The sequence below is a fragment of the Sparassis crispa genome (assembly GCF_003851025.1).
Source record: "Sparassis crispa DNA, contig_000005F, whole genome shotgun sequence".
Classification (NCBI taxonomy): Eukaryota; Fungi; Basidiomycota; class Agaricomycetes; order Polyporales; family Sparassidaceae; genus Sparassis; species Sparassis crispa.
In genome coordinates, this window is record NW_020939752.1 from 42,788 (window position 1) to 65,945 (window position 23,158).

A 23,158-nucleotide genomic window follows, 5' to 3' on the forward strand; every position below is an offset into this window, starting at 1 on the left:
AATTACACCTGCTGGACGCCCACCTTCTCCTTCTCCTTCGGCTTGTCATCTACCTCTCTGATAGAACCCGCTGCGTCACCGGCCACGGGCGGGTAACGCGCGGACTCGGCACTTTGCTCCGCAGCGTACAGGAAGACCACCGATAGTACGCCGAAAAGGAACACCATCCAGCGGAATATCGTCTGGAGGCGGACTGCAGTGTACACGTTCAGCTCTACAGCTGAGGTCCACGCGACAGAGTGGCAGACACTCACGATAAAGGAGCTTGTGATAGATGCCAGTGACCCCGATCTTTGCCTGCGTGGCCTGGATGACGCTCTGGGGCACGGAAATGCCATCGAGCGTGGCCTTGACCTTAGCCTGGCGGTTCGCGACGAAGTCGGTGAAGGGTATGAGCGTCGCGAAGAGCCAGGTCGAGAGGAAGAGGAGGATGGCGGAGGAAACGAGGGACACGCGGCGGAGTGGCGCGCGGTGAGGAGACGCGGAGACGATGGTGGTGACGAGGGCAACAAAAGACACGCCGGCGATGAGGCCGCAGATGACGGTGTTGACGATGCCCGAGTGGACGACGTCGTTGGTGTTGAGGGACACCGATGTGCCGGCGGGTACGCTGTGGCGGACCTTGGTCTTCTGCCGGTTAGACTTGACGAGGGCGTCGATACCGAGACTCATGCCTATGATGCCGAATGCGTTGGCGAGACAGAGGGAGACGAGCCGCCAGAATTTGAGGGAAGCAGACATGGCGGAGAAAAAATAATAGCTATGGCTGGGTACCGGTGCAGGCACGTCTGCACAGGACAAGCCGTGAGCGGGGCTTCATAGATCCGTTGTAGACGAGAAATGGGAGAGCGGGTGCGCATGTGAGCATACGGGAGAACGTAAATGACGAGAAGGAAGCATACAATCTTTTTGGAAGTCATATTTGGCTTAGTCGGACGATCCCCCGCATGATCGGTGTGCCCCACCCGCTCGAGCGGGGAACAAAATCTATCTTGGACCCTGCACGCTCAACGTGCGCCTGCTCACCGTTGTCAGTAAAAGCTTAAGGAGTGGCGCGATGGGCCATGGTCGTGCGACCCTCCTGACCTGAATCTCGCCACTAGTGGCTGTTTCTCCAGTGTGCGGGGTTCGCTTCATCGCGAGAATCATCCCCACAGGAAGAAGAAGCGCAAGTACCATCACTCACCATATGCTCCTCAGCCGACTACCGCCGATCGCCGCAAGATATGTCCAGATCTGAAGAACGAAGGTCGGCGCCAATTAGTATGCCAACGCCTACCAGTGGTCAGCTGGTCGATATCGACTCGTACGCCGGTCGCAGTCTAGCGTCAATTGTGATGACTTCTCGCCTGTGTATCCGAGTAGGAACCACATCAGACACATTGGCTGCGAAACTATGGATCACCAAATCTGTCGCTATATCGCATGTCAATACTAGCGTTAGTATGAATCATCCGTAGCTGTCACTCCGTCTTCATGACCACGAGAACAGAGAGTTGACTCACCCAAGAGATGGTACCAAACACCTTCCAAGGCATCCTGACCTAGTAGGAAAACCTTGCCCATAGCTACGGAGATTTTCCGAGAAATCCGGAATCAACTCTCATAATAAGATACCGTAAGTCATGTGGCGAAGGGGTTGGGAAGAATAGGTGTACGGGGCGAGCTCGGGTACGTTTTGAGTGCTCTGAACGACATTGACAGACATTGACAGACTATGTGGTTGAGCAGACCTATAACAGTTAGCACAGAGATCAAGCGCTGCTCTTCAAAGTCAGTCAGAGAGGACAGGTGAAAACCGTCGCTAAATCCTCTCTGCTTCTAGTCGAATGAAGAGTGCTAGAAGGACGTACGACCTGTACACCACACATTTTTGGGCCGCGTCGAGAAGCAGTTCAGACTCGCAAGCCAGGGCCAATCTGATGATGTTGTTCTCCGGACCGTTCTCATCAACGAAATCATATGCTTTTATAGACATCGCGTTGATGTGGAGCAGTATTCGTTGAATGAACACACGACTCTCCCGGACTATGCATAGGCAAGAGCTAACACACGTACGATGCTAATACATGCACTTGGTGAGAGCGCTTCATCGTTCGACTGTCGCTCGACCCGTTGCGCGCAGAGCATAAATGTTCGCGCATGCCAATCATATTGTCGAATACAAAAGGGGTGGGCCTCTGTGACTGTAGACTCAGAAACCAGGGAATCGCTGTTGTTAGAGTAAAAAGCTTCACGCTGCTTGACAGTTTGATCCGTGCAGAACTAAACAGCAGCACGTGAAATCTCAGAACGACTCATTAAGCACTTGCCGGCGATACCCCGAGCATGCCTACGGCTCTGAACGATCCCACCAGAAAACATCTTGCTATCTGAGTACCTCGGTAACGCTAACACATCGCCAAACCGCTCTAGAGACAGGGACGCCGTCCTCTACGCCCATGCGCCCCATGCACGAGCATCCACATCAGCAGCACCACACGCAAAGCCGAAAGCTGAACTAACTCACTCGTGTCATCGATATCGGCCTCGAAGCTTTCGCAATTCGCCGTTAGCTGCAGCACTACAACAATCACGAGCTTCAGCCAACTCAGCACGCGCTCTATTCGCACGCGAGACGGGGGCCGGGTCCAGTGGTCTTTGAGAACATCTATGCGTATCGATCCAGCGCCGTTGGGTTGGGTGGCTTTGGATAGTTGGGCGAAAACGTCACGAAAAGAATGGAGATGTCGTCTTCGTGCGATGCGATGGCAGCACCGGTCGACTAAGAGTTAGTATTAATTCTCAGCAAGGAAAAAGATTATGCTTGCATCTCAAAGGAAATTGTGCGCTGCGCTGAATGACGGAGGATATCGATAACACGTTGGACGCACTGGCACGTGACATGACCCACCGTCGTCACGGTGGCGTCTCGTCCTACTCGCTTTGCAATTGAATATTTCAGAGCCATGATTTCAAAATTTTGACCTAAGTTCTACTGCGAGGAAATACTGGGGGAATCCGGCGGTGTCGGTTTACATCGCGTGGGCGGTCTCTTATGAAGCGTCAAGTTTATAACGTGCGGGGAGCTTCAAGTTATGGGCAGACTCGACGTCGACTCGATTCAAATTGGCCACGTCGTCCTGCTTGCTTTGTTACGACCGCGACGCTTGTGGTCTTGGGACGCCTGAAAATGTAGAAGCCGGAAGTGCAATCCTTAATCAGAAGACGAGTCTCCGCTCGTTCATTTGATGATGCGGAGTTATCGTTTTGCAGAACCGTCATCAATGGAGGAAGCAAACCGCAAGCTGCACCGGAATGTTCTGAACAACGAAGTGAGTGAAGAGATAGTATCGGTGAGTCTCGGAAGGTTTCACCTCTCATGAGGACTTGTCGATCGATATATTCTCCTACGCTTTCGTGGCGATGGAAACTCGTAGGAAACTCGTAGAACACGTGTACGAAACGGCTCTCCAAGTATTGCAGTTAATATTCGCAGACACCTCAGTACGTATCGTCTGTCTGATAATACTCCACCTGATTACCTTGCAGCCACGATGTTCCACCCGCTCGAAGTGATCCGTCTTGAATGGCTATCCGTCGACTACAACGACGAGTTCGTATCTGTGCGTCTTCAGTTCTGGCGTGGTCATCATCATGACCCAGGATACACCAGCGGGCCGCGAGGAAGCAGACTTCACCACCTGAATTTATCTCCCGGTCTATGTGACTATCTGGTGTTATAACCTTTTACCGAGACGCAAGTGCTTCACCTTTGTGCGTGATGCCTTTTGGATGATTGCCGTTGGTGCACACGGCCGCGAGGTGGGAGTCCTCGCCGCAGTCGCGCGCAATTCCTTCGTTGCGTTCTTTTCCTTGACTGTTATACATAGAGCTCGCCCTGGGTTCCCATCACTTGGGCGAATCTCGAGCGCGTGGAACAGCGGGATTCCCGTGTCGTGCTCTTGCACGCCTCGCTTGTGTTTCTACGGACCTGGACCTTGCTATTGTTAACTACCCGCTTAGTGATCCGGTTGCGTTGTCCTGTGGGATGGACGAGATGCGCTGCGTTCAACGGTGCCAGTAGCGGCGATTCGACGCAACTTCGTGCGAAGTACTCCAGGTACTACTTGCTCTTGGTCTACGAGAGCTAAGCACATGCCTTTGATGTTTATGTTCGCGACCTTGGCGTGGACTCATTCCCCGTCAAGGAACGACAACCAATATAACGAGTTCGTACATCCTGTAACTGTTTCTACAATCAAAGACTGGAGCCACAACGACTCACAATGTATTCGTACACGGGCTAAAGAAGAACGTTGACGAGCCAATACCCATCTCCATCTAATCAATTCAACAGAAACCTCGCTCTCTCTACTGGCTCACGGACGGCAACCGCATTTCAATCACGCAGTCTCCGGGGCACTCCAAGATGCGGGTGAATTCGAGCCCCGCCCGCTGAGCGATCGACCGGAAATCGGCCGGGACGCGCTCCGCGCCATTGACCATGGACATCATCTTCAGGTCAGACTCGTGAGCGAACCGGATAGAAGTGCCGTAGTTTGCGAGCAGCGGGAACGGCGCGGACGGTATCTCGGGGCAGCCCAGCGTCGTGTTCATCACCATGTCAACCACGAGCACGCGCGAGTGCGGGGAGAGCGCGGGGCGGAGGGCGGAGAGGATGTCGACGCAGCGGTCGTCTTCCCAGTCGTGGCTGTTGTGATGCTAAGCAGGGCCGAGAGAGGCCGGACAGCGTATAGAATGCTTACAGGATGTGGCGCAGGAGGTACACGTCGGCGCCCTTCACGGGGTTCTCCGTGAAGAAGTCATGAGGCATGAATTGAACGCGACCGGCTTTGAGTGCTTCTGGCCGTTCGCGCTGCCACACAGGCTCAGCTTTCTCGATCACGGCAGGACGATCCTGGACGACGAAATTGAGGAGTGGGAATTGATTGCAGAGATCGAAACTCATTCCACCTGTCCATATACCGTATCAGTGATCAAGCTCGTCCTACATTAATATGAAACATACCAACGCCACCGCCTATATCAACCATTGTTGCAGAACCGAGCGATTCCCATGGAAAGTCTGCCAGTATCACGAGCATTATCAAAGGCTGGAATGCCACAGCGGCAACTGTGGCTTACAGTATGAGGGCGGGGTTCCGAGGACGCCACTACTATTAACCATTGCGACAGTGAATCGTTCCAAGGCGGGCCGCGGTTTGACGGAGCCGTCGGGCTGTATAATTCCTTCTTCGAGCCAGTCAAATAAAGAGAGCTTGGTTCCATGTCCCTCCTGGAAAGCGCAATCGGTAGCAGAGTTGGACCAACCCTTTACAGGATCACCGACAATCTCCAGAAGCTTTGCCGAAGCCGGATAATAAACCCAAGCCCTAAGCACGGTCAGCCAGAATTTTCAATGATAGCAGATTACTCACCCCAAAAGGATACGTGCTTCAAGGGCCTCGTTGGTGGCAAGCGTCGCGCTGACCGTGTTGTTGGCGAAATATCCATCTTGAACTTCGGCAAAGATGTGCATGGAGCAGAGGGTCCGCATGATGCGCGCTAAACGTAGGCGTCAGTCACAAGTCGCGACCATCAAGGGAAAGACAGTTCACAAAGCTTTCTCGGGTGAAGACCCGTGGCCTTGCTGAGCTCAGAGATAGGCATTCCTACAGCCTCGTCGACCTCGGCAAGGTGATGGGCGACACGATGCTCGACCACGATGTGCAATGCCCGAGCCTCAAAGTATTGGTTAGCAACTTCTAGGATGCGTCTCTGGGGCACTTGTAAAATTTCAGTGAACGAGCCGCAGGCAGCCAAGATGGTGCGCTGAGCCTTGAAGAGATCTACGGACGCCGAGAGGGCTTTCTGAGCGCCAGTAGCGTCCTCCTTTGTCCACTCTTGTATCACCACCTGAGCGGCATTTACTACAAGATCCACAACGGCGAGAAGTTTTTCTGCACGCGCACTAGTGGTGGACATTGTCGAAGGAAGTGCGTGCAGCTGAGGCTGTATACAAGCTAGGCAGGCAGTCCGAGTCGACGTCGTCTCTTTATGACTGCCTCGGGAACAAGATCAGACTCATGACAGCTTTCTTGGACGTACCGTCACCGATATGGAGTTGTATATTGTCAGCACACGGAGTTGGAGTGGCTCGTTACGAGACCGACCTGCTTCTCTCAGGTCATCTACCGCTTTACTGACGCTCTGTGGCCCACTTGTCTTCAGCTACGGAATTCACCTTTAATACAGCGCAAAAAGTACCATTATTGGCGCAGGAAAACCTTGAGACGTCTTCCGACTTTCTCGGGCTGTTAATGTCCTTAGATTATGGCCGTACATGAACGTCACTAACGTTGCGGCCGTAACGGTGAGGTAGCAAAGGCGAAGATATAATTAGGATGCGACCCGGGTCCGTGCCTGGGTATCTTGAACGATAGTATCCACCAGGAAAGCCGCGGACTTTCCTCACACACGTGCGGATGCAATATAAATACGCCTACACAGACATAAGTAATCGATCGACGAGCGAATTCTTCGAAACTTGAAATGAGGAAGACAGGCCTTTGCTTGGCGCTTTTTGTTCTTATCGAGCCAGTCGAGTCTGGGCAGCATACATCAAGCACTACTGAGAAGTTCACGAACGAGCTCATAGAGGACATGGCTAGCGAGGACATAGATGTATTCACCTCCCAGCTGCGTGAGACCATGCAGGACCTCGCCGAGGCAGCTGGACGACGACTGGAAGAAGACCGCTCCGTCAGTATCTGTCATCCTGTGTTATCCGAAGGACGACAGCGGGAGGACTGTGAGTTTCTCTAGGCCGACTCAATGCGGTACCCAACATTTCATATGTCTTTTTAGCTCCGCGACCTCGAAGTCCTGTCTTGCATTCACTCCCTCACCTCGCCACAGTCCGTGAACGTTTACTTCTATTTCCACCCCCGCACCCGTTTGGATTCCGTTGAATGAAGCTACTCACTTGCGTTCCGCGTGAACGTGAGGCCTGTGAAGTGCACTCTGGGCTATTACGGGAAGAGCTACCGGGAGGTCAGTAAGTCACAACGTGCGGCCGTTCGGGTGGTTCTACCTGGACAACCGCAGGGACCATAGCCGGTGCGGCGTGAATGGCGCAGACTTGCAAGCTGTCAACGACACACTCTTCGGTCGAGATCGCAAGGACAAAGACGATAGAGAGGATTAAGGTGCGGAGAAACAGGAAGCCAACAATGACGACAAAACGCTTGGCGCGGGGATCGGACTGTGGGAGACGGTACTGCTCATGCTCGCAAGGCATCAAGTTCAACATCGCAGAGGAGGAAGGAGATGATGATGGATATAGTCACTCATTCAGGAGAGATCTTCTGGACTTGGACAGTGAGAAGCCTGGTGTCAGTACTGCTCACCTGCGTAAGATATGGAGAATTGAGCCCTTGCCTAGTGATGGTACGTTTTCGTCTCACCAGAATAACGCGGCCTACGTTCACTCACGCGCTCCGACTTCTGTGTGTTACAGACAGGCAGACGTATCCCTGGAGCAAGTCACGGCACCTATGGACAGCGATGAGGAGCAAAAATTCGACAGCGATGATGACAAGGAGGACGAGACGGGGGGCTCTTTCGGCCGTCGTGGTCGTTCTCAACGTGATGATGAATGTACTGTCTGCTGAGTGTTTATACCCCCGCATCTAGTTTGAGATCGTCCTTGAGGCTTTTCTATACTAACCTATGCTTTCCATGTGCTTTCCCTGTCCGAGACCTGCCCTCTGCTGTCTGAACTATGTAACTCTACTGCTGAGAAATTCCGATACAGTAGTGCGATAGTGAACTAACTTATATTTTGCTCATAAAACTGATGTGACTGCAAGCAGAACGTATAGAGAAAAAGGTGTGTACATTTTCGAGTACTGCCATTAATTGCTGCCATTATTGCTGAGGAACACTATGGTAATACGCTTCCAACCCAAATCTCTGCAGGCTCACCTCCCGAACCAACCTTCTCGCCCACTTGCTCGAACTTGATCCCAACCTCACACATCATATTCCAAAGGGTTCGTTCAGCGGCGTCGCGTTCATTATATTCTAGCAAAATCAACGGCGACTTTGATTGTGTCGCGACTCCAGTCTCGCAGCTGCATTCGACGGGTTGCTCGCAATGCACACCTGTGAGGGCTGAGAGAGTGCGGATGAGGGAGGGAAAGGATGTGTTGTAGGTGACATCGGCCATTCTGCGGGTGACAATAGTCATTTGATTATCTACGTGAATACACGCTAAGTGTACAGAGTGAGGTCCAAGTCGCTCACGATGGCCGATACTCCGTTCGGGAGTTGTTCGTCGTCCCAACGGAGGACGAGCGCGTGCGGATGGGTTGAAGCCGATCGGAATAGCGCCTCATTTGCTGCGATGTTATGTGCTAGGAGAGGCATCGCTGAAGCTTGTAATAATGCTGACAAATTTCAGACCACGTTTACGGACACAACGAGGACTCACTCATGGAGGTCAGTGGTTAGTATGCATCCTCCATTTCTGCAAGACGGAATAGCTGCACGCAGAGCTCCTACTGTCAGCGAGAAGCGGTCAGTACCAGCGCATGCAAAAATCAGAGAAAAACGGCGCGACATTTCTCCTTTCACTTACCGAGTTCGACGATATTCCGTGGTTCACATGACATCAATATCTCCAACAGGTTATCAACAAGGGCAGTCGAGTCAGAAGGTCGCGCCTGTGCTAGACTGACGAACCTTCAAGGAAATTAAACGGTCGCGGAGAGACACGGCGCCAATCGCTCACCTTGTCGACATCAAACTACGTCCGCTCCTTCACGTCCAAAAACAGCTGGTCTCCAGGCCCCGCCAAGGTCCTGTACACGCGCTCTACCTGTTCTTGCTTTCCCAATGGTGAAGAATCCAGCTTTTGCGGACGAACGCGAAGATAACAGGATGGGCATAGACAGCACAGGGAAAGGCGGCTCGCCGAGCGTCGCACCTGCGAGATTCACGACGTGCGGGCTTCCCGAAGCGTGTGCGGTGAGAACGAGCCGGAAAGACTGACCTTCCCGAATGCTTGGTGGAAGTGGGACCGCGATCTCCTTGTACGCGCATGCGTAGTCAATGTCTCGCTCATCGTCGAAGAGCTCCGTGCACAAGTCATTAGCAATCTGAAATGTAACAGAGATGGAATGAGGGAGAAGCCTGCAAAGGCGGTGAGCGGAGGAGACTCGGGTAGAAAAACATAACGCGGTGGCGGAAAACATGTGGGAACAGATTGGCTTACGTAATGAAAGTAATCTACGCGAGTACCCATATTAATCCAAGTGGCTGCAGAGGGCTGCTCCCCGACGACGAGCTTTTCTATCTCTTGTCGTCGTCGTTATGGGCGATGAACCACGAAGAATAGCCGTCCTCGTGGGAGAATGCCGACAGCTCCGAATCTCACCACAGATACAACCGCTCGGCGTATCTGCAGACTCTCTTACTAACTGCGTACCGCCCACGCCCGCAAAATCTACCTCACCCCTTCGCTCGAGTGGAGAATCACCGCCCAGACACTCTGAGTCCAGATAGCGTGACAGTGCGCTTCCGGCGACTGCGGAATATCTCGACACCGCCGATAGTGCCACTCTCGTAGAAGCTAGCTTCGACGAGAACGTGTTATGAGCTTTTGTGAACTCGATGTTAGCCTTTATCTCACTCCTTTCATGTCTGTCAGTTCGGACGAATTTAGCGTCGTTGAACGACTGCGGTGTTCCATTATTGCTTGACCGATTACAGCAGAGCGTAGTTTCGTGCAGGGTATGTATTTGTCATTATATGCATGCTCCTATCTTTTCAGTGCCTCTCTATAACGAGCTCGCTGGTCGCACGTCTAGAAGCATCCGTTTTCTTCAAGAAACGCGCGCTGCTGGAAGAGGGGTACGGGAGAAATATGCAAAAGCTCGCGAAGAGCACATCTGCAGCATACGCCGCGAATGACGGTAAGGCTGGGTGAACCTTGTATGCCTTCTATTTATTTTCATCGTCTCACATTGTGCCGTAGGTCGTTCGTTAGCACCTGACACCAGACGATGAAGAACCATGAGATCATGGTCGAGAACCGCCTGCATTCTACGCAGCACCTAAATGAGATGAGCGAAGGGCTCGCTACGCACACTATATTTTATGTGTGGGTGCGCTATAACGCGCTTCGCCGCTCCTCGACCAAAGAGCTCGCCAGCCGATACAAATGCACTCTCCAAGACTCAGAAATAGCGACGGAGAAGATTAAGAACAACTTCGACGTTACAGGGGAAGAGCTGGAGCGCTTCAAAAGGGAGAATCTCACCGTGAGGCCGTGCAGGGTCGTTCACGTGGGGGTGCGGGAGGAAATCGGGAAATAGGGAAGGCCGTATTGAAGGGGGATCTTCTTCTGAAGGGACGCAACCCGGGTAACGCACGTGTCTTATTGTCGGCGAGATCGATTCACATTCAATATACACCTACGTGCAGATTCAAAAGCAAGAAGATGACGTCAGAGCGCGCATGTCCAATATGTCGGATACATACCGCAGGATGGTCACGCAGACTCAAACGATCCGGCAAGAGTACTTCAATTTCCGCTTGCCTCGAATCTTGCGGGTAAGTTGTCTCGTTCAAGTATTAATCAATAATCCCGAGTTTACTTTCTCGGAAGGCTCTCAAAAGAGTGCGTGGACGAGATCGATTTAGGAACGCAGTACCATCTCTCTCGGTAAGCGTTCCTATATGAGAACATCGTCTTGAGTGACGGGACGGCGCTCGCGCGGACCGACGACAGTAAGAGACTCTTTGACTATCTGATATTTGCCGTTGCTGACGAGTAACGACAGCGTCTTCGGGTCTTAAGTCGATCGTTGAGTCGATCGATAATCGTTCTGCTGGTGTCGTAGGCCGAATATATATCTTGCAATTGGGGTTTCTGTGTTTCTGGGGGTTTCTTGATAGAATTATCGGGCAACTTGCGCTTGGTCTACGATAGCTAAGTACATGCCTTTAACGTTTATGTTCGCGACATTGGCGTGCCAGACTCATTCTCCATCGGGGAACGACAACCGATATAACGAGTTCGTACACCATGTAACTGATTCTACAATCAAAGACTCAAAGCACATCGACTCACAATGTATTCGTACACGGGCTAAAGAAGAACGTTGACGAGCCAATACCCATCTCCATCTAATTGATTCTACAGAAACCTCGCTCTCCCTACTGGCTCACGGACGGCAACCGCATCTCAACCACGCAGTCTCCGGGGCACTCCCACATGCCGGTGACTTCGAGCCCCGCCCGCTGAGCGATCGACCGGAAATCGGCCGGGACGCGCTCCGCGCCATTGAGCATGGACATCATTACCAGGTCAGACTCGTGAGCGTAGCGGATAGAAGTGCCGTAGTTTGCGAGCAGCGGGAACGGCGCGGACGGTATCTCGGGGCAGCCCAGCGTCGTGTTCATCACCATGTCAACCACGAGCACCCGCGAGTGCGGGGAGAGTGCCGGGCGGAGGGCGGAGAGGATGTCGACGCAGCGGTCGTCTTCCCAGTCGTGGCTGTTGTGATGCTAAGCAGGGCCGAGAGAGGCCGGACAGCGTATAGAATGCTTACAGGATGTGGCGGAGGAGGTACACGTCGGCGCCCTTCACGGGGTTCTCCGTGAAGAAATCGTGAGGCATGAATTGAACGCGACCGGCTTTGAGTGCTTCTTGCCGTTCGCGCTGCCACACAGGCTCAGCCTTCTCGATCACGGCAGGACGATCCTGGACGACGAAATTGAGGAGTGGAAAGTGATTGCAGAGATCGAAACTCATTCCACCTGTCCATATACCGTATCAGTGATCAAGCTCGTCCTACATTAATATGAAACATACCAACGCCACCGCCTATATCAACCATTGTTGCAGAGCCGAGCGATTCCCATGGAAAGTCTGCCAGTATCATGAGCATTATCAAAGGCTGGAATGCCACAGCGGCAACTGTGGCTTACAGTATGAGGGCGGGGTTCCGAGGACGTTACCACTATTAACCATCGCGACAGTGAATCGTTCCAAGGCGGGCCGCGGTTTGACGGAGCCGTCGGGCTGTATAATTCCTTCTTCCAGCCAGTCAAAGAAAGAGAGCTTGGTTCCATGTGCCTCCTGGAAAGCGCAATCGGTCGCAGAGTTGGACCAACCCTTTACAGGATCACCGGCAATCTCCAGAAGCTTTGCCGAGGCCGGATAATAAACCCAAGCCCTAAGCACGGTCAGCCAGAGTTAACAATAATAGCAGATTACTCACTCTAAAAGGACATGTGCTTCAAGGGCCTCGTTGGTGACGAGCGTTGCGCTGACCGAGTTGTTGGCGAAATATCCGTCTTGAACTTCGGCAAAGATGTGCATGGAGCAGAGGGCCCGCATGATGCGCGCTAAACGCAGTCGTCAGCAGTCGTCAGTCACAAGTCGCGACCATCAAAGGAAAGACAGCTCACAAAGCTTTCTCGGGTGAAGACCTGTGGCCTTGCTGAGCTCAGAGATGGGCATTCCTACAGCCTCGTTGACCTCGGCAAGGTGATGGGCGACACGATGCTCGACCGCGATGTGCAACGCCCGAGCCTCAAAGAATTGGTTAGCAACTTCTAGGATGCGTCTCTGAGGCACTTGTAAAATTTCAGTGAACGAGCCGCAGGCAGCCAAGATGGTGCGCTGAGCCTTGAAGAGATCTACGGACGCCGAGAGGGCATTCTGACCACCAGCAGCGTCCTCCTTTGTCCACTCTTGTATCACCACCCGAGCGGCATTTACTACAAGATCCACAACGGCGAGAAGTTTTTCTGCGCGGGCACTAGTGGTGGACATTGTCGAAGGAAGTGCGTGCAGCTGAGGCTGTATACAAGCTAGGCAGGCAGTCCGAGTCGACGTCGTCTTTTACGACTGCCTCAGGGAACAAGATCAGGCTCATGACAGCTTTCTAGGAAGACGTACAGTCAGATAGTGTCAGCACACGGAGTTAGAGTGGCTCGTTACGAGACTGTCCTGCTTCTCTCAGGTCATCTACCACTTTGCTGGTGCTCTGTGGCGCACCTGCCAGCTACCGAATTCACCTTTATTATAATACAGCGCAAAACGTACCATTATTGGCGCCACAAAATTTTGAGACGTCTTCAGACCTTCTCGGGCTGTTAATATTCTTAGATTATGGCAGTTCGTGAACGTCACTAACATTGCGCACGGCCGTAATTAACGGTGAGGTAGCAAAGGCGAGGATATAAGTAGGATGCGCACCGGGGTCCGTACCCGAGAATTGAAGTATTTCCGCAAACAGGTGTGGCATCATAAGAACGCCTACACAGACATAAATAATCGATCGTCGGTCGTATTCGAAATAGGCTCCAAATCCTTGCTTCCCTACCTCAGATGGACCCCTTCCTTGAGCTTGCTGCTCTACTGCCCGCAGGGCTAACGCCACCTCTAGTCGACGACGGTTTCTTCGACTACCCTCAAAACCAAACACAGTACAAGGAGCTGGCGGAGCGTATCTGCCGTCAGGTAGAAGCCTCACACGAATACAGCAAAAACGCTCGTCCGTACCCCTTAAAAATCGTCGAGCGCTGGTGTCCGTCAAGCTTCGCATGGAACAATATATCTTTTGAGTCTCGCCTCTACCGGCATCGTGCGCTGCCCGAGATGATGCATTGCACAGCGTTCTACGAAGCCTTCGCCGACATCATGATCATTTTGACAAACCCCCTCTGGATAGGAACGGCTGTGCGGGGGCAAGTTTGGCGAGCAACGATGAGGCTGGAAGGGTCATATCCCCGAAGCGACGGTAGTGATGAAGATATTTCTGGAGAGTGCCTTCCTTCCCCCTGAACGATTTGACGAGGCGAGAGCGCCCCACTCGTGGATGAAATGGTATACGGGCGCTGCAATGGCACGGTCTGAGGCTGGCGATTACGAATGTATGAGCGCTCTTCAGGGTACGATATGCTTTTGTTATACTTAGAATTCTGGAAACGACTGTCCGAGCAGGAAAGGAGATACCCTGCCAGTGGTCCTTCGGATGGTTCAAGGTCCGTTTGTCACCTTGCCTGGTATTCATTTCTCACTCTTCTGTTGCAGGTGCAACTCCCCTACGGTAAAGTCGCTTTTGCCCATGTCATGGAGTTCGTCACCGGTCGGACTGCCGCGACGAGGTCTCGCAAATGGTGAGCTTCGATGCCTTAACTATTGACTGCAGCGTGGTTTCGCTCAAGCTGGAATATCACTAGATGGACGGATGGTTGTCGTGCCTATACAAAACCACAAAACGTGGCGTGATAGTGCGCGACATCAGCGCTCAGCGCCCGCAACATCCTCGTCCGCCGGGTTAGCCCCGCAGCCCGTCGTGTTCACCGAATTTGTCTTTGGACGGAACTCCGATGCTAAGTCTGTCGCATCGAACATCACCAATTGTATGTCATCGTACGTACTACCTCGATATTTATGACGTCGCCCATGTGATTCTACTGAATTTCATGTATGTTATAATACCATCCTTTTACTCCGCGAGTTGGCGACCCCGATGGCGGACATCAAGGCACGGCTGGAGGACCGCGCGTGCAAAGGCGCCCCGTTCACGCAACTGTTCGCGCTCTATTCTACTCAATTTCCGCAATGGTTTCAAGCTTTCTAGGAGGTGCCGGAGGAAATTGTACGATATAATCCGGACGATATGGATCTCGACGTGGACTCCGGAGGCTCCCAAACGGATTCGGACCTTGTGTCTCGACTGTCTTTGTAATCCATTAATGCCCGTTGAATGTCATCCACTGTACAAGTCTCTAAAACGGATCGGCCAAGTTAGAGACTGCGCGACCTCATTCCGAGAGGAAAGACGGGCGGTATAAGGGAGCCTCGTGTGGGAGGGCTTGGGGGTATGCGTCGGCTATGACACTCCTACATTGTTCCCTTGTGATGTGGTGCTTACGATACGCTCAGCCCAAGGTACGAGGGTCGCTCAGGCCTCAGGACCAGTCATTGGCCGTTCAAGTGTATCTAGTTCGTCCCTCGTCAATCAGCCGATCGCGCACATACCTCCAATCTGCATCCGGCCAAAGACTGTAGCCCAGCGCAGCCCCCGCATCGTCAATAATTGTGGGTTCCAGAGGCAGCCACTTGCATGACAAGAATAGCCGAGAAATACAAAACTTATTCAGACCTCTCGAGAGCCAGTATGGGAATTGCCTAGAGGTCTGGAAGGAAAAATACTAGGTGTAGGCAGTTTTGAGGCAGTTGGTGGCAAAACCATTGGCCGCCGGTATCTACGGCGTTCACCGCCACAGGTGATGATGATGAAATCTGTGTATTTATACTGCAAGTAGGCGAGCAAGTGCGCCGAGGAACAGTCACAAACGTATACGAAAATACGCACTGGTAAGTGTTCTGTCTAGGAAGGATGTGGTCTGTGCTGCCATAAAGCAGCGGTGTCTTATGAGTACTGCGTTGGTCGGTGGTGGGGGAGGTTGTAATGTCAAAGGGATGTGTCCGCGTGAGTAATCTAGATGTAGTCATAAGAGGATAGCATAGTGGGAAGTATATGTATAGCAATAAAAAAGAAAACGAAAGAACGCCTCGTCATCGTACTCTGCTCATACCGCCACAGGTGACTTCCAGCGGAGGCCGTGGCGGCAGCGGGCGCCAAACAGGCGCTATGTGTTTTCTCACCATGACATTCGACCTTCGAAAACCAACTTTTCGTCCTCATCTGCGTCAGAGGACTATACAGACACCTCTGAGGATGCAGCAAGTTATGAATGCAATCAAATGTACTGCTGATAGCAGGATCATGGGCGATAAGCTCTTCCGTTTCTTGCTAAGTACTTGGGGTGAGACCCATTTTTCGCCTTCTAGTTCTTAGACCTCACGTTGACGCTGTTATAGCTTCTCTGCTAGACAGAGTACTTTTTAAAAGTTTCACCTCAAAAGGCTGCGGAAATGTCTAACATCAAGCTTCTATGCTACTCTCATTCCCGATCGCGACCGCGATGTACAGACTCCGTCCTGTATTTTCCATTTTCACTAGTATCATATACTAAGTCTGTACAGCGATGTTTTTCTCATTGCGACAGTGCATCTCGAAGGTACCCTCTGTCTTACGTGTGCGCGATCGACCGCGATCCTACGCCCCACAACTCGCATGTAGGTGCATCCTCCTCACGCCGTGCGTTGGTACATTACTCGAGTTGTGGCGGTCGCAAGGGTATGCGGTCGATCCAGTCATGCGGCATTGGGTTCCGGTTGTTTTGCTTGATATTGGTAGTTCTATGTCTACTTTGTCGCTGCAGTGTGGCGATCCATCGTCTAAGCTGAAGGCGATCCTCTACTGGAATCCAGTTCACTGCACTCCCTCCACTATCCGCTGTGGTTATTGATTCCGTGTCCCGGACGTGATTGTTTCAGAACTTGACCGACTTGTCTCTGATGATCTGGTTTGAGGTACGTCCGTAATCGTTGCGATTCGGACACAGTAGCTGATGCCTACATTCTCTTAATACGACTCGCTGACGGAATCGCCCAGTTTATGAGTGCCCACAAGTCGCTCTCACTGCCTTTTCATCGAGCATCACAAGCAACTCGGCGGATCATCGAATTGCTTCTACCATCCGGTGCCAATCGCCATTGCATCATAGCAGCATTCCATGAATTGGTGGGCCCACGGGTTGCCAGGCTATTGTGCAAGGCCTTCGTCGTGTTGAAAATTTGGCTTTGGATCCTGGCTCTTTTGAACGAACGTTGCAGATTATTGTGAGTTAATCTCATTCGGGATCAAACAACCACCGGAATGGTGCTTCCTGCTTCCCTCCGTCACAATCTGATGTGTTGGTTAATGCTATTCTATCCCATAGCTCCCAGTAGCGAGGCTGGGCGTTTAATATTTTCATGTTGCACGGCCGTCTGACATGCAATTCCCTCCATCCAGATGGTACATTCTATCACGATATATCTCGGAGTCTCCGCTGCGTTCGAAGGACTTTGTATGATATGTGTGTAGCCCTTCAAAGTCCATTTCGCTTTGGCGCTCAAGTTTCTACAATACATTCCAGCGTCATCTCAGGAGCGCCACATCCATTCTACCTCCCACACTAACCCGGACCGGCCTCACGAACATGCGTGCTCTGCGCGTGTGCCTCAACCTTATACTTTGTACATTAATCATGACATTGCGATTTTCTAACCTTCCATCTTCGCCAGGTGGACCTCCACGCTGAACCATGGACGGTGGGTCCAAATCGTTTCTTCCCAAGTCGATGCCGCTATTCGTCCGAGGTCGCTCACTATCTCCGCATCCCCCACCGATCTGCTTTACGCTGACATCATGCTCTTCCAGATTTCCCTTGAATAGTCCTTCCCCTCACACCAACGCCTTCTGGCCCACTCGACGAGTTATACCCTTCAGTTGAGAATTCATGGGCAATTTCCATCCATATCGTCCTGATCGTCATACAAGGTGTTGACATCCTGTCTAGCCCTCTATCGCCGTTTTTCGTCGCTGCAACTTTCATCGCGTACTCTGGCACCGTCCTGATCGTCGTGTATGCGTTCTGCTTGCTTTTGAACAAGGGCGTAAGTGGGGAGTTCGTGTATAGCGATGAACATTTACTGGAAGGATACGAGAAGAGGGACGGGTGAGTCTGGGTCCAGAAAACGCTCCCCTCAAACTTCGGAGCCAGCCTTTCTACCACGCGTCGCAGTTTAGAGGCTCCCTCAGCGAAGGTGAACAAGTTCGTGAAGCGCACGCTTAACTTGAAGGGCAGCGCCGCGCAGGCCGGGTGAGTAATTCCTGTCGTTGTATCTTGAAAGTTAGAATGTAGTCTGACTTGTACGTCCGGAAGCCATGTTGTTGTCATGAAACGAAATGGACCGGCGGCCGTCTTCTTCCACGGTCGAAGAGATAAGTAAGATACGATATAGCCGTCGTCACTTTGCGGCCCTACCTCCCTGAATCGGATTGAATGCGACCAGCATGGAACATCATTTTTAGTGGATCTCAGACGAACTTACACGCCTCGAACCGCTCATCATAGTATGTCAAATATGTCAGGTCTGACACCTCATGGAATCGCTCCAGCGCTACTCTTGCTCCGGACTCCCAATCCTCCCAGGATTATGTTTTTTCCATGCAAATCCAGCATATTAACGCGAGGGAGGCAAACAGTTGAGTCTCGCCGGACGCGTTGAGCGACTTCAGCCGCTTTCGCGGGCCGCACACCAACAAGTGTTTGCACCTGCTGATGATTTCAGACCTTCAACCGGAGCGGATTGAGCATCGGGGGCTGTATATTCGGGCTACCGCACAGCAATGTTATCCGCGCCCGGCTTCACAGAGGGGTGCCACGAAGACCAAAAGCCTTCCAGATCGCGATCGCTCCGACTGCCGGCACTGCGGATTGTCGTCTGCATCTATGTACGTCATTATTCTCCGAGGAAAATGATCCCCGGAATGATGTTTCCGGGCAGCATGCTCAATGCGGAAAGTCGTCGATGGCCTGCCGAGTGCGTCAGCGAACAGCATTCAAGCGACTACCAAATTAGCGAATTCGCCCACCAGGGCTCTCCACCTCGAATGAATTCCCCAGCATTGCAGTACTCCCACAGTGGGCGACCAAAACCTTCCGGCATCGTTCCCTACTGCGTGAACATCGCCGACTTCGCTTACACTAACTTTCATGGTGCGCGTACCAGCTCTCACCTCCAGCGACAAACGTCGTTATTCCTTGAAGTCGGGCACGCTGCACTTTTCGTGAATTCTGCAGGCTACATAATACTCCCACCTGTCTATCACTTATCGCCAGGCGACTCATCAGCGATATGATAGGCTTTCGATTCAACGTGGCAGCTGCGTTCCAGATGTACGCTTCTCACCTCAGCCAAGACAGATGACCAGGTTGGTGGGCTCGCGCACATCATTGTCACCTTTGATTTCACGGTGACTCCGAGAGACAGATACTCTTCTTGATGACACTTCTGGCCGGGCGCGAGCGTAACTGTAGGGTCGTAGCCAAAATCTGACAGAGACGAGTCGAACAAACGGCGAATCACGCGAACGAAGAGCTTCAAATCCGTGATGATGTCGTAATATTCGGACAGCATTATAATGTGCAGCCTTAACAAGTCTTACTGTCCTTCGAATACACGTACTTGGCTTCACTCTCAAATGGGAATAGACTCCCGGTCCGCGGTTTGGCGGCAATGAGCATGAAAGTTGTCGGCAGAGCGTCTGTCGCCACATCAGGAGACAAGACCTCTGCGAGAACAAACTTAGCCTCCCTGGTGGAAGATCAATTAAACATCGTTCAGCACCGCATTGGAGACTCGTTGACAAACTGGGATGAAGAGATCTACAAGGACATCCGGAGTATCAGACACGAATATCCCGAGGCACGAAGCTTGAAGCAGAGTGTCTACTCTGTTCAAGGAGACTAATCCGGAGCGCCGTCCAAAGCATTCAGTAGCCGGAAATTTCTCCACTGGAATACTAGCGGGAGATGAACGGGCTTGGTAACCCAGGGATTTTACATCTCTGCCTCCATTGCCCTCTTCCCAGTTGCAAAAGAGAACTTTTCGGAATCATACAAATGTGGCTCTTGGACTTGAAGAACGGCAAATACGGCATCGACAAACTCTGCCGCCTGAGAGCTTTGTTGCCGGCTTACCGCAAAGCCGAAACATACCTCTCTTCCTCGCTCCCCATCATGCCGTATGCACGAAACACGACCGCCGAGCGACTATCCAATGTACCTGTGATGCTCTCGACCAACTTTGTCCAAATCTACGCCGTGTCCGTGTCCGTTCACATCGAGTAACTTTCCCACATATTCGCTGCTGTACTTCTTCACTACGCAATAGGCGTCAAGATGTGGCGTGCCTTTATTTCTGTTTCGCGTATCAGCCAACGACTATCACCAGTGTACGTGCTGTACCTACAACCATGTTCTGCAGCTTACTTATTGCTGGCGCTCCAGCATTTAAATATAACAGGATACGACATTGAGACGTCACTTCGGTATGTTCCTTTTCATCTCCGTAGTACTCACAGGAAGCTCACCCAGAAATGGCCGGACTTGGCCTTTAATTCACACCGATTGACTGCTATCTCCTGATTCTATAGCTCTTTAGCAACACCCGTGGTGGGTTTACGAGATGATCGCTGTCTCATCACACCTTCTCTTGCTGTCGTTGACTCAACACATCTTGGCCAATCTCGCCGTACTGTTAGTCGAGCAATCATGCGAGGAGAAGGCCTATCAATATATAAGTGGCGACTCAGTCAGACCGCTATCTTAAGACCAGGTCAAGCCTTTGTCCTGCAAAGGAGCTCATCTCGATGTTTATTGCTACAATCATCTGCGCCTTGATATGTGGAGCCATATGGGTTTTCTGGCGCAATTATTTGCGATGGTATATTGCTAAGTCCCACTTGGAGAATCTGCCGGGACCTCCAGCTAAAAGTTTCTGGACGGGTGAGCTCCCCACCGATGTTGTCAGTGCAGGAGTTCACTAATTTCTGGAATATGAGGCAATCTCTCCGCATTTGTGGAACGGCACAGCTGGGACTTCCAGCTGGACATGGCGCTGAACTATGGGCCCGTCGTGAACTTCAAGGGATTCCTTGGTGTAAGTGAATATGCAGTGTTAGGTATGAATCATATAATTACCCCTACGACTAGAACCCAATGCTTTATGTGTCCGATCCAAAGGCGTTGCATAGTATCATTGTAAAGGATCAATATGTCTATGAAGAGACGCCTACATTCCTGCGGTGGGTTAAATCAGACTTTGATCCCATCGCTTGTATCAGGAATTGACTTTCGCTTAGCCTCAATCGAATTGTCTTCGGCACAAGTTTAATATCGACATTGGGTACGTCGGCATGCTTATTTAAGACTTCAAACTAAATTACTCGCAGGCGAAGCTCATCGCACACAGAGAAAGATGCTGAACCCAGTCTTTTCCATCGCGCACATGCGCTACATGCTGCCGATCTTCTATAACGTGGCTAACAAGGTGCAATACTGTTAGTATCGTGTAATCTCTTGCTCATCTCTGAACTCGATAGCTCGGCAGCGCGGTGGGTGCCCGTGTGGCGGACGGGCCGCAAGAGCTCGACATGTTGGGATGGATGGGACGCACCGCACTTGAATTGATCGGACAGGGTGGCCTTGGCTATTCCTTTGATCCTCTTGTAAGGGATAAAGCCGATGCGTTCGGCGATGCACTGAAGATGCTCCTGTGAGCGACATTTCATCCCTCGTCCACGCTTTTACACTGAAATGTCTGGTCATATACTGTGAACCAGGCCCACTCTGACCGAGTTAGGTGTCCTCCGTTTCGCCATCCCCTTCGTCGTACAGATCGGTACGCCCGCGTTTCGCAGACGCCTGGTGGAGATACTCCCAAGCAGGCGGGTGCGCAAGCTAAGGGATGTTGTCGATACAATGGATCAGCGGTCGCGGGATATCTTCGACGCGAGAAAGGCTGCTCTGAAGGAGGGTGACGAGGCCGTCTTGCGTCAGGTGGGCCAAGGCAAGGACATCATGAGTATCCTTAGTAAATCCGAGTCGGTCTCAACTGTGTGTCAGTTTACTGATCGGGGCCGCAGTCAAAGCGAACATGGAGACTACATTGGAAGAGGACAGACTACCAGAAGAAGAGTTGGTGGCTCAGATGTCGTGCGTTTGAATTTCCATGTTACATCTGGTTGCATTTTTGCCGATACTAACAAGCAAATGCTGTTCAGGACATTTATCTTCGCTGCTTCTGACACCACCTCCAACACCCTGGCTCGAATCTTACACCTCCTCGCTCAGCATCAGGACATTCAAGACAAGCTGCGCCAAGAGCTCTTGACGGCGTGCCAGAGTGATGCCCCACTTTCCTACGATCGGCTGATGCAGCTGTCGTATCTGGATGCAGTGTGTCGAGAGACGTTGCGAGTGTAAGCCGGGTCTCCTTCTACACCAGAATGTTCCTTATGCGGCCGTACACAAAGACATCCGCCAGCAACAATGCTGGATCGCCAGTATGTGGAGTCCATATTATGTTCGCCCACATCTTTGAAATCCTCCTCACAGAGCACGGAAAGACATGATGCTACCACTGTCCGAGCCGATCCGGGGTATTAACGGCCAGATGATGAGCGAGATACCGGTTCCCGAGGGCACTAAGGTGTTTGTGGGTGTTGTGGGATCCAACCTCAATAAGGCGCTCTGGGGAGAGGACGCCCTGGAGTGGAAGCCTGAGCGGTGGCTCTCGCCTCTTCCCAACGCTGTGACTGAAGCGCGCATTCCTGGCGTCTTCTCGAATCTGTGAGTGGTGATACCGCGACAGACAGTTAGCACGCAGCTGAAGATGTTTGCTTCGCAGCATGACGTTTTTGGGCGGCAGCAGAGCCTGCCTGTAAGTAAACAGTCGGAAAGTGTTAAACGTTTCCGTTGACGGAAAATGTTTGACAGTGGCTTCAAGTTCTCCGAAATGGAGATGAGTGAGTACTGTATGCCGCTCTCCCGTGTAGGGAAGATTGACGAGTTCCCGCCTGGAGAGGTCGTTTTGGCGGTCCTAGTGCCGAAATTCACGTTTGAGCTGACTGCGAAGCCGATTGTTTGGAACATGGCTCCAGTGCGGTATCCCACTGTCGGCAAGGAGAGTGTCAAGGCGGAGATGCCACTCAAGGTCGGGTTGTTCAAGAAGTTCGATGTTTGAGGCTTGGTTCGCGATTTATTTACGTCTCGCATTAGCTAACATGACTCAATACACGAGGTCCTCTCTGTCCTGTAAAATATGATACGTCACACAGAGGAGTGATCCATATTCAAGATGTCGGCCAGAAAATCAAACCGAACACCTGTCGCAAATCTCAGAAAAGTGAAAGATTGAATATCGAGGTGCAAATTTGTGACGACGATGCTAGACTTCCGACATCTATCTAGTCTCACTGTCAGGATGAATTGACTTTAGCCCACAGAAATATAGTACAATGCATCAGATTCTCGGTCTACGATATTCGATACATTGCTTCGTTACATTTCGAGGGCTGTTTTCATCAGGTCTCTACCATGGGCAAAAGACACAGAACTCCCGCCTTAGGAGCAAGCTCCCGCGGCAAGGGAGACAGAAAAACTGATGTATATCAAGAAGAGTGCGATCGTG

General features: G+C 51.8%; 11 protein-coding genes across 11 annotated transcripts; 5 read left to right on the top strand and 6 right to left on the bottom strand.

The window, feature by feature from the left end:
• Nucleotides 1-2: 2 nt before the first annotated feature.
• On the bottom strand, nt 3-741 carry SCP_0600220 (predicted protein; the record flags this gene model as incomplete). Its single annotated transcript, XM_027759157.1, has 2 exons — nt 3-193; nt 255-741. The coding sequence occupies 2 exons, from the start codon at nt 739-741 to the stop codon at nt 3-5; spliced, it is 678 nt and encodes a 225-aa protein (XP_027614958.1).
• A 3,612-nt stretch (nt 742-4,353) lies between these two features.
• SCP_0600230 (O-methyltransferase gedA) lies at nt 4,354-5,967 on the bottom strand (the record flags this gene model as incomplete). The annotated part of the gene is made up of 6 exons (XM_027759158.1): nt 4,354-4,693; nt 4,749-4,956; nt 5,012-5,068; nt 5,128-5,375; nt 5,421-5,547; nt 5,601-5,967. The coding sequence occupies 6 exons, from the start codon at nt 5,965-5,967 to the stop codon at nt 4,354-4,356; spliced, it is 1,347 nt and encodes a 448-aa protein (XP_027614959.1).
• Nucleotides 5,968-6,534: 567 nt separating this feature from the next.
• SCP_0600240 (hypothetical protein) lies at nt 6,535-6,953 on the top strand (the record flags this gene model as incomplete). The annotated part of the gene is made up of 2 exons (XM_027759159.1): nt 6,535-6,793; nt 6,850-6,953. 2 exons carry the CDS (start codon nt 6,535-6,537, stop codon nt 6,951-6,953), a joined length of 363 nt encoding a protein of 120 aa, XP_027614960.1.
• An 83-nt stretch (nt 6,954-7,036) lies between these two features.
• SCP_0600250 (hypothetical protein) lies at nt 7,037-7,294 on the bottom strand (the record flags this gene model as incomplete). Its single annotated transcript, XM_027759160.1, has 1 exon — nt 7,037-7,294. The coding sequence occupies one exon, from the start codon at nt 7,292-7,294 to the stop codon at nt 7,037-7,039; it is 258 nt and encodes an 85-aa protein (XP_027614961.1).
• Nucleotides 7,295-7,927: 633 nt separating this feature from the next.
• SCP_0600260 (hypothetical protein) lies at nt 7,928-8,381 on the bottom strand (the record flags this gene model as incomplete). The annotated part of the gene is made up of 2 exons (XM_027759161.1): nt 7,928-8,213; nt 8,290-8,381. 2 exons carry the CDS (start codon nt 8,379-8,381, stop codon nt 7,928-7,930), a joined length of 378 nt encoding a protein of 125 aa, XP_027614962.1.
• Nucleotides 8,382-8,392: 11 nt separating this feature from the next.
• Nucleotides 8,393-8,787, bottom strand: SCP_0600270 (hypothetical protein; the record flags this gene model as incomplete). Its single annotated transcript, XM_027759162.1, has 4 exons — nt 8,393-8,420; nt 8,477-8,546; nt 8,624-8,727; nt 8,777-8,787. The coding sequence occupies 4 exons, from the start codon at nt 8,785-8,787 to the stop codon at nt 8,393-8,395; spliced, it is 213 nt and encodes a 70-aa protein (XP_027614963.1).
• Nucleotides 8,788-10,049: 1,262 nt separating this feature from the next.
• Nucleotides 10,050-10,729, top strand: SCP_0600280 (hypothetical protein; the record flags this gene model as incomplete). Its single annotated transcript, XM_027759163.1, has 4 exons — nt 10,050-10,337; nt 10,397-10,414; nt 10,471-10,599; nt 10,655-10,729. The coding sequence occupies 4 exons, from the start codon at nt 10,050-10,052 to the stop codon at nt 10,727-10,729; spliced, it is 510 nt and encodes a 169-aa protein (XP_027614964.1).
• A 476-nt stretch (nt 10,730-11,205) lies between these two features.
• On the bottom strand, nt 11,206-12,829 carry SCP_0600290 (O-methyltransferase gedA; the record flags this gene model as incomplete). Its single annotated transcript, XM_027759164.1, has 6 exons — nt 11,206-11,545; nt 11,601-11,808; nt 11,864-11,920; nt 11,980-12,227; nt 12,273-12,399; nt 12,463-12,829. The coding sequence occupies 6 exons, from the start codon at nt 12,827-12,829 to the stop codon at nt 11,206-11,208; spliced, it is 1,347 nt and encodes a 448-aa protein (XP_027614965.1).
• A 558-nt stretch (nt 12,830-13,387) lies between these two features.
• On the top strand, nt 13,388-13,843 carry SCP_0600300 (hypothetical protein; the record flags this gene model as incomplete). Its single annotated transcript, XM_027759165.1, has 1 exon — nt 13,388-13,843. The coding sequence occupies one exon, from the start codon at nt 13,388-13,390 to the stop codon at nt 13,841-13,843; it is 456 nt and encodes a 151-aa protein (XP_027614966.1).
• A 5,744-nt stretch (nt 13,844-19,587) lies between these two features.
• On the top strand, nt 19,588-19,815 carry SCP_0600310 (hypothetical protein; the record flags this gene model as incomplete). Its single annotated transcript, XM_027759166.1, has 1 exon — nt 19,588-19,815. The coding sequence occupies one exon, from the start codon at nt 19,588-19,590 to the stop codon at nt 19,813-19,815; it is 228 nt and encodes a 75-aa protein (XP_027614967.1).
• An 870-nt stretch (nt 19,816-20,685) lies between these two features.
• SCP_0600320 (Docosahexaenoic acid omega-hydroxylase CYP4F3) lies at nt 20,686-22,711 on the top strand (the record flags this gene model as incomplete). Its single annotated transcript, XM_027759167.1, has 11 exons — nt 20,686-20,771; nt 20,829-20,872; nt 20,919-21,016; nt 21,069-21,241; nt 21,309-21,559; nt 21,612-21,681; nt 21,750-21,947; nt 22,002-22,031; nt 22,084-22,317; nt 22,376-22,408; nt 22,465-22,711. The coding sequence occupies 11 exons, from the start codon at nt 20,686-20,688 to the stop codon at nt 22,709-22,711; spliced, it is 1,464 nt and encodes a 487-aa protein (XP_027614968.1).
• Between the last annotated feature and the right edge of the window lie 447 nt (nt 22,712-23,158).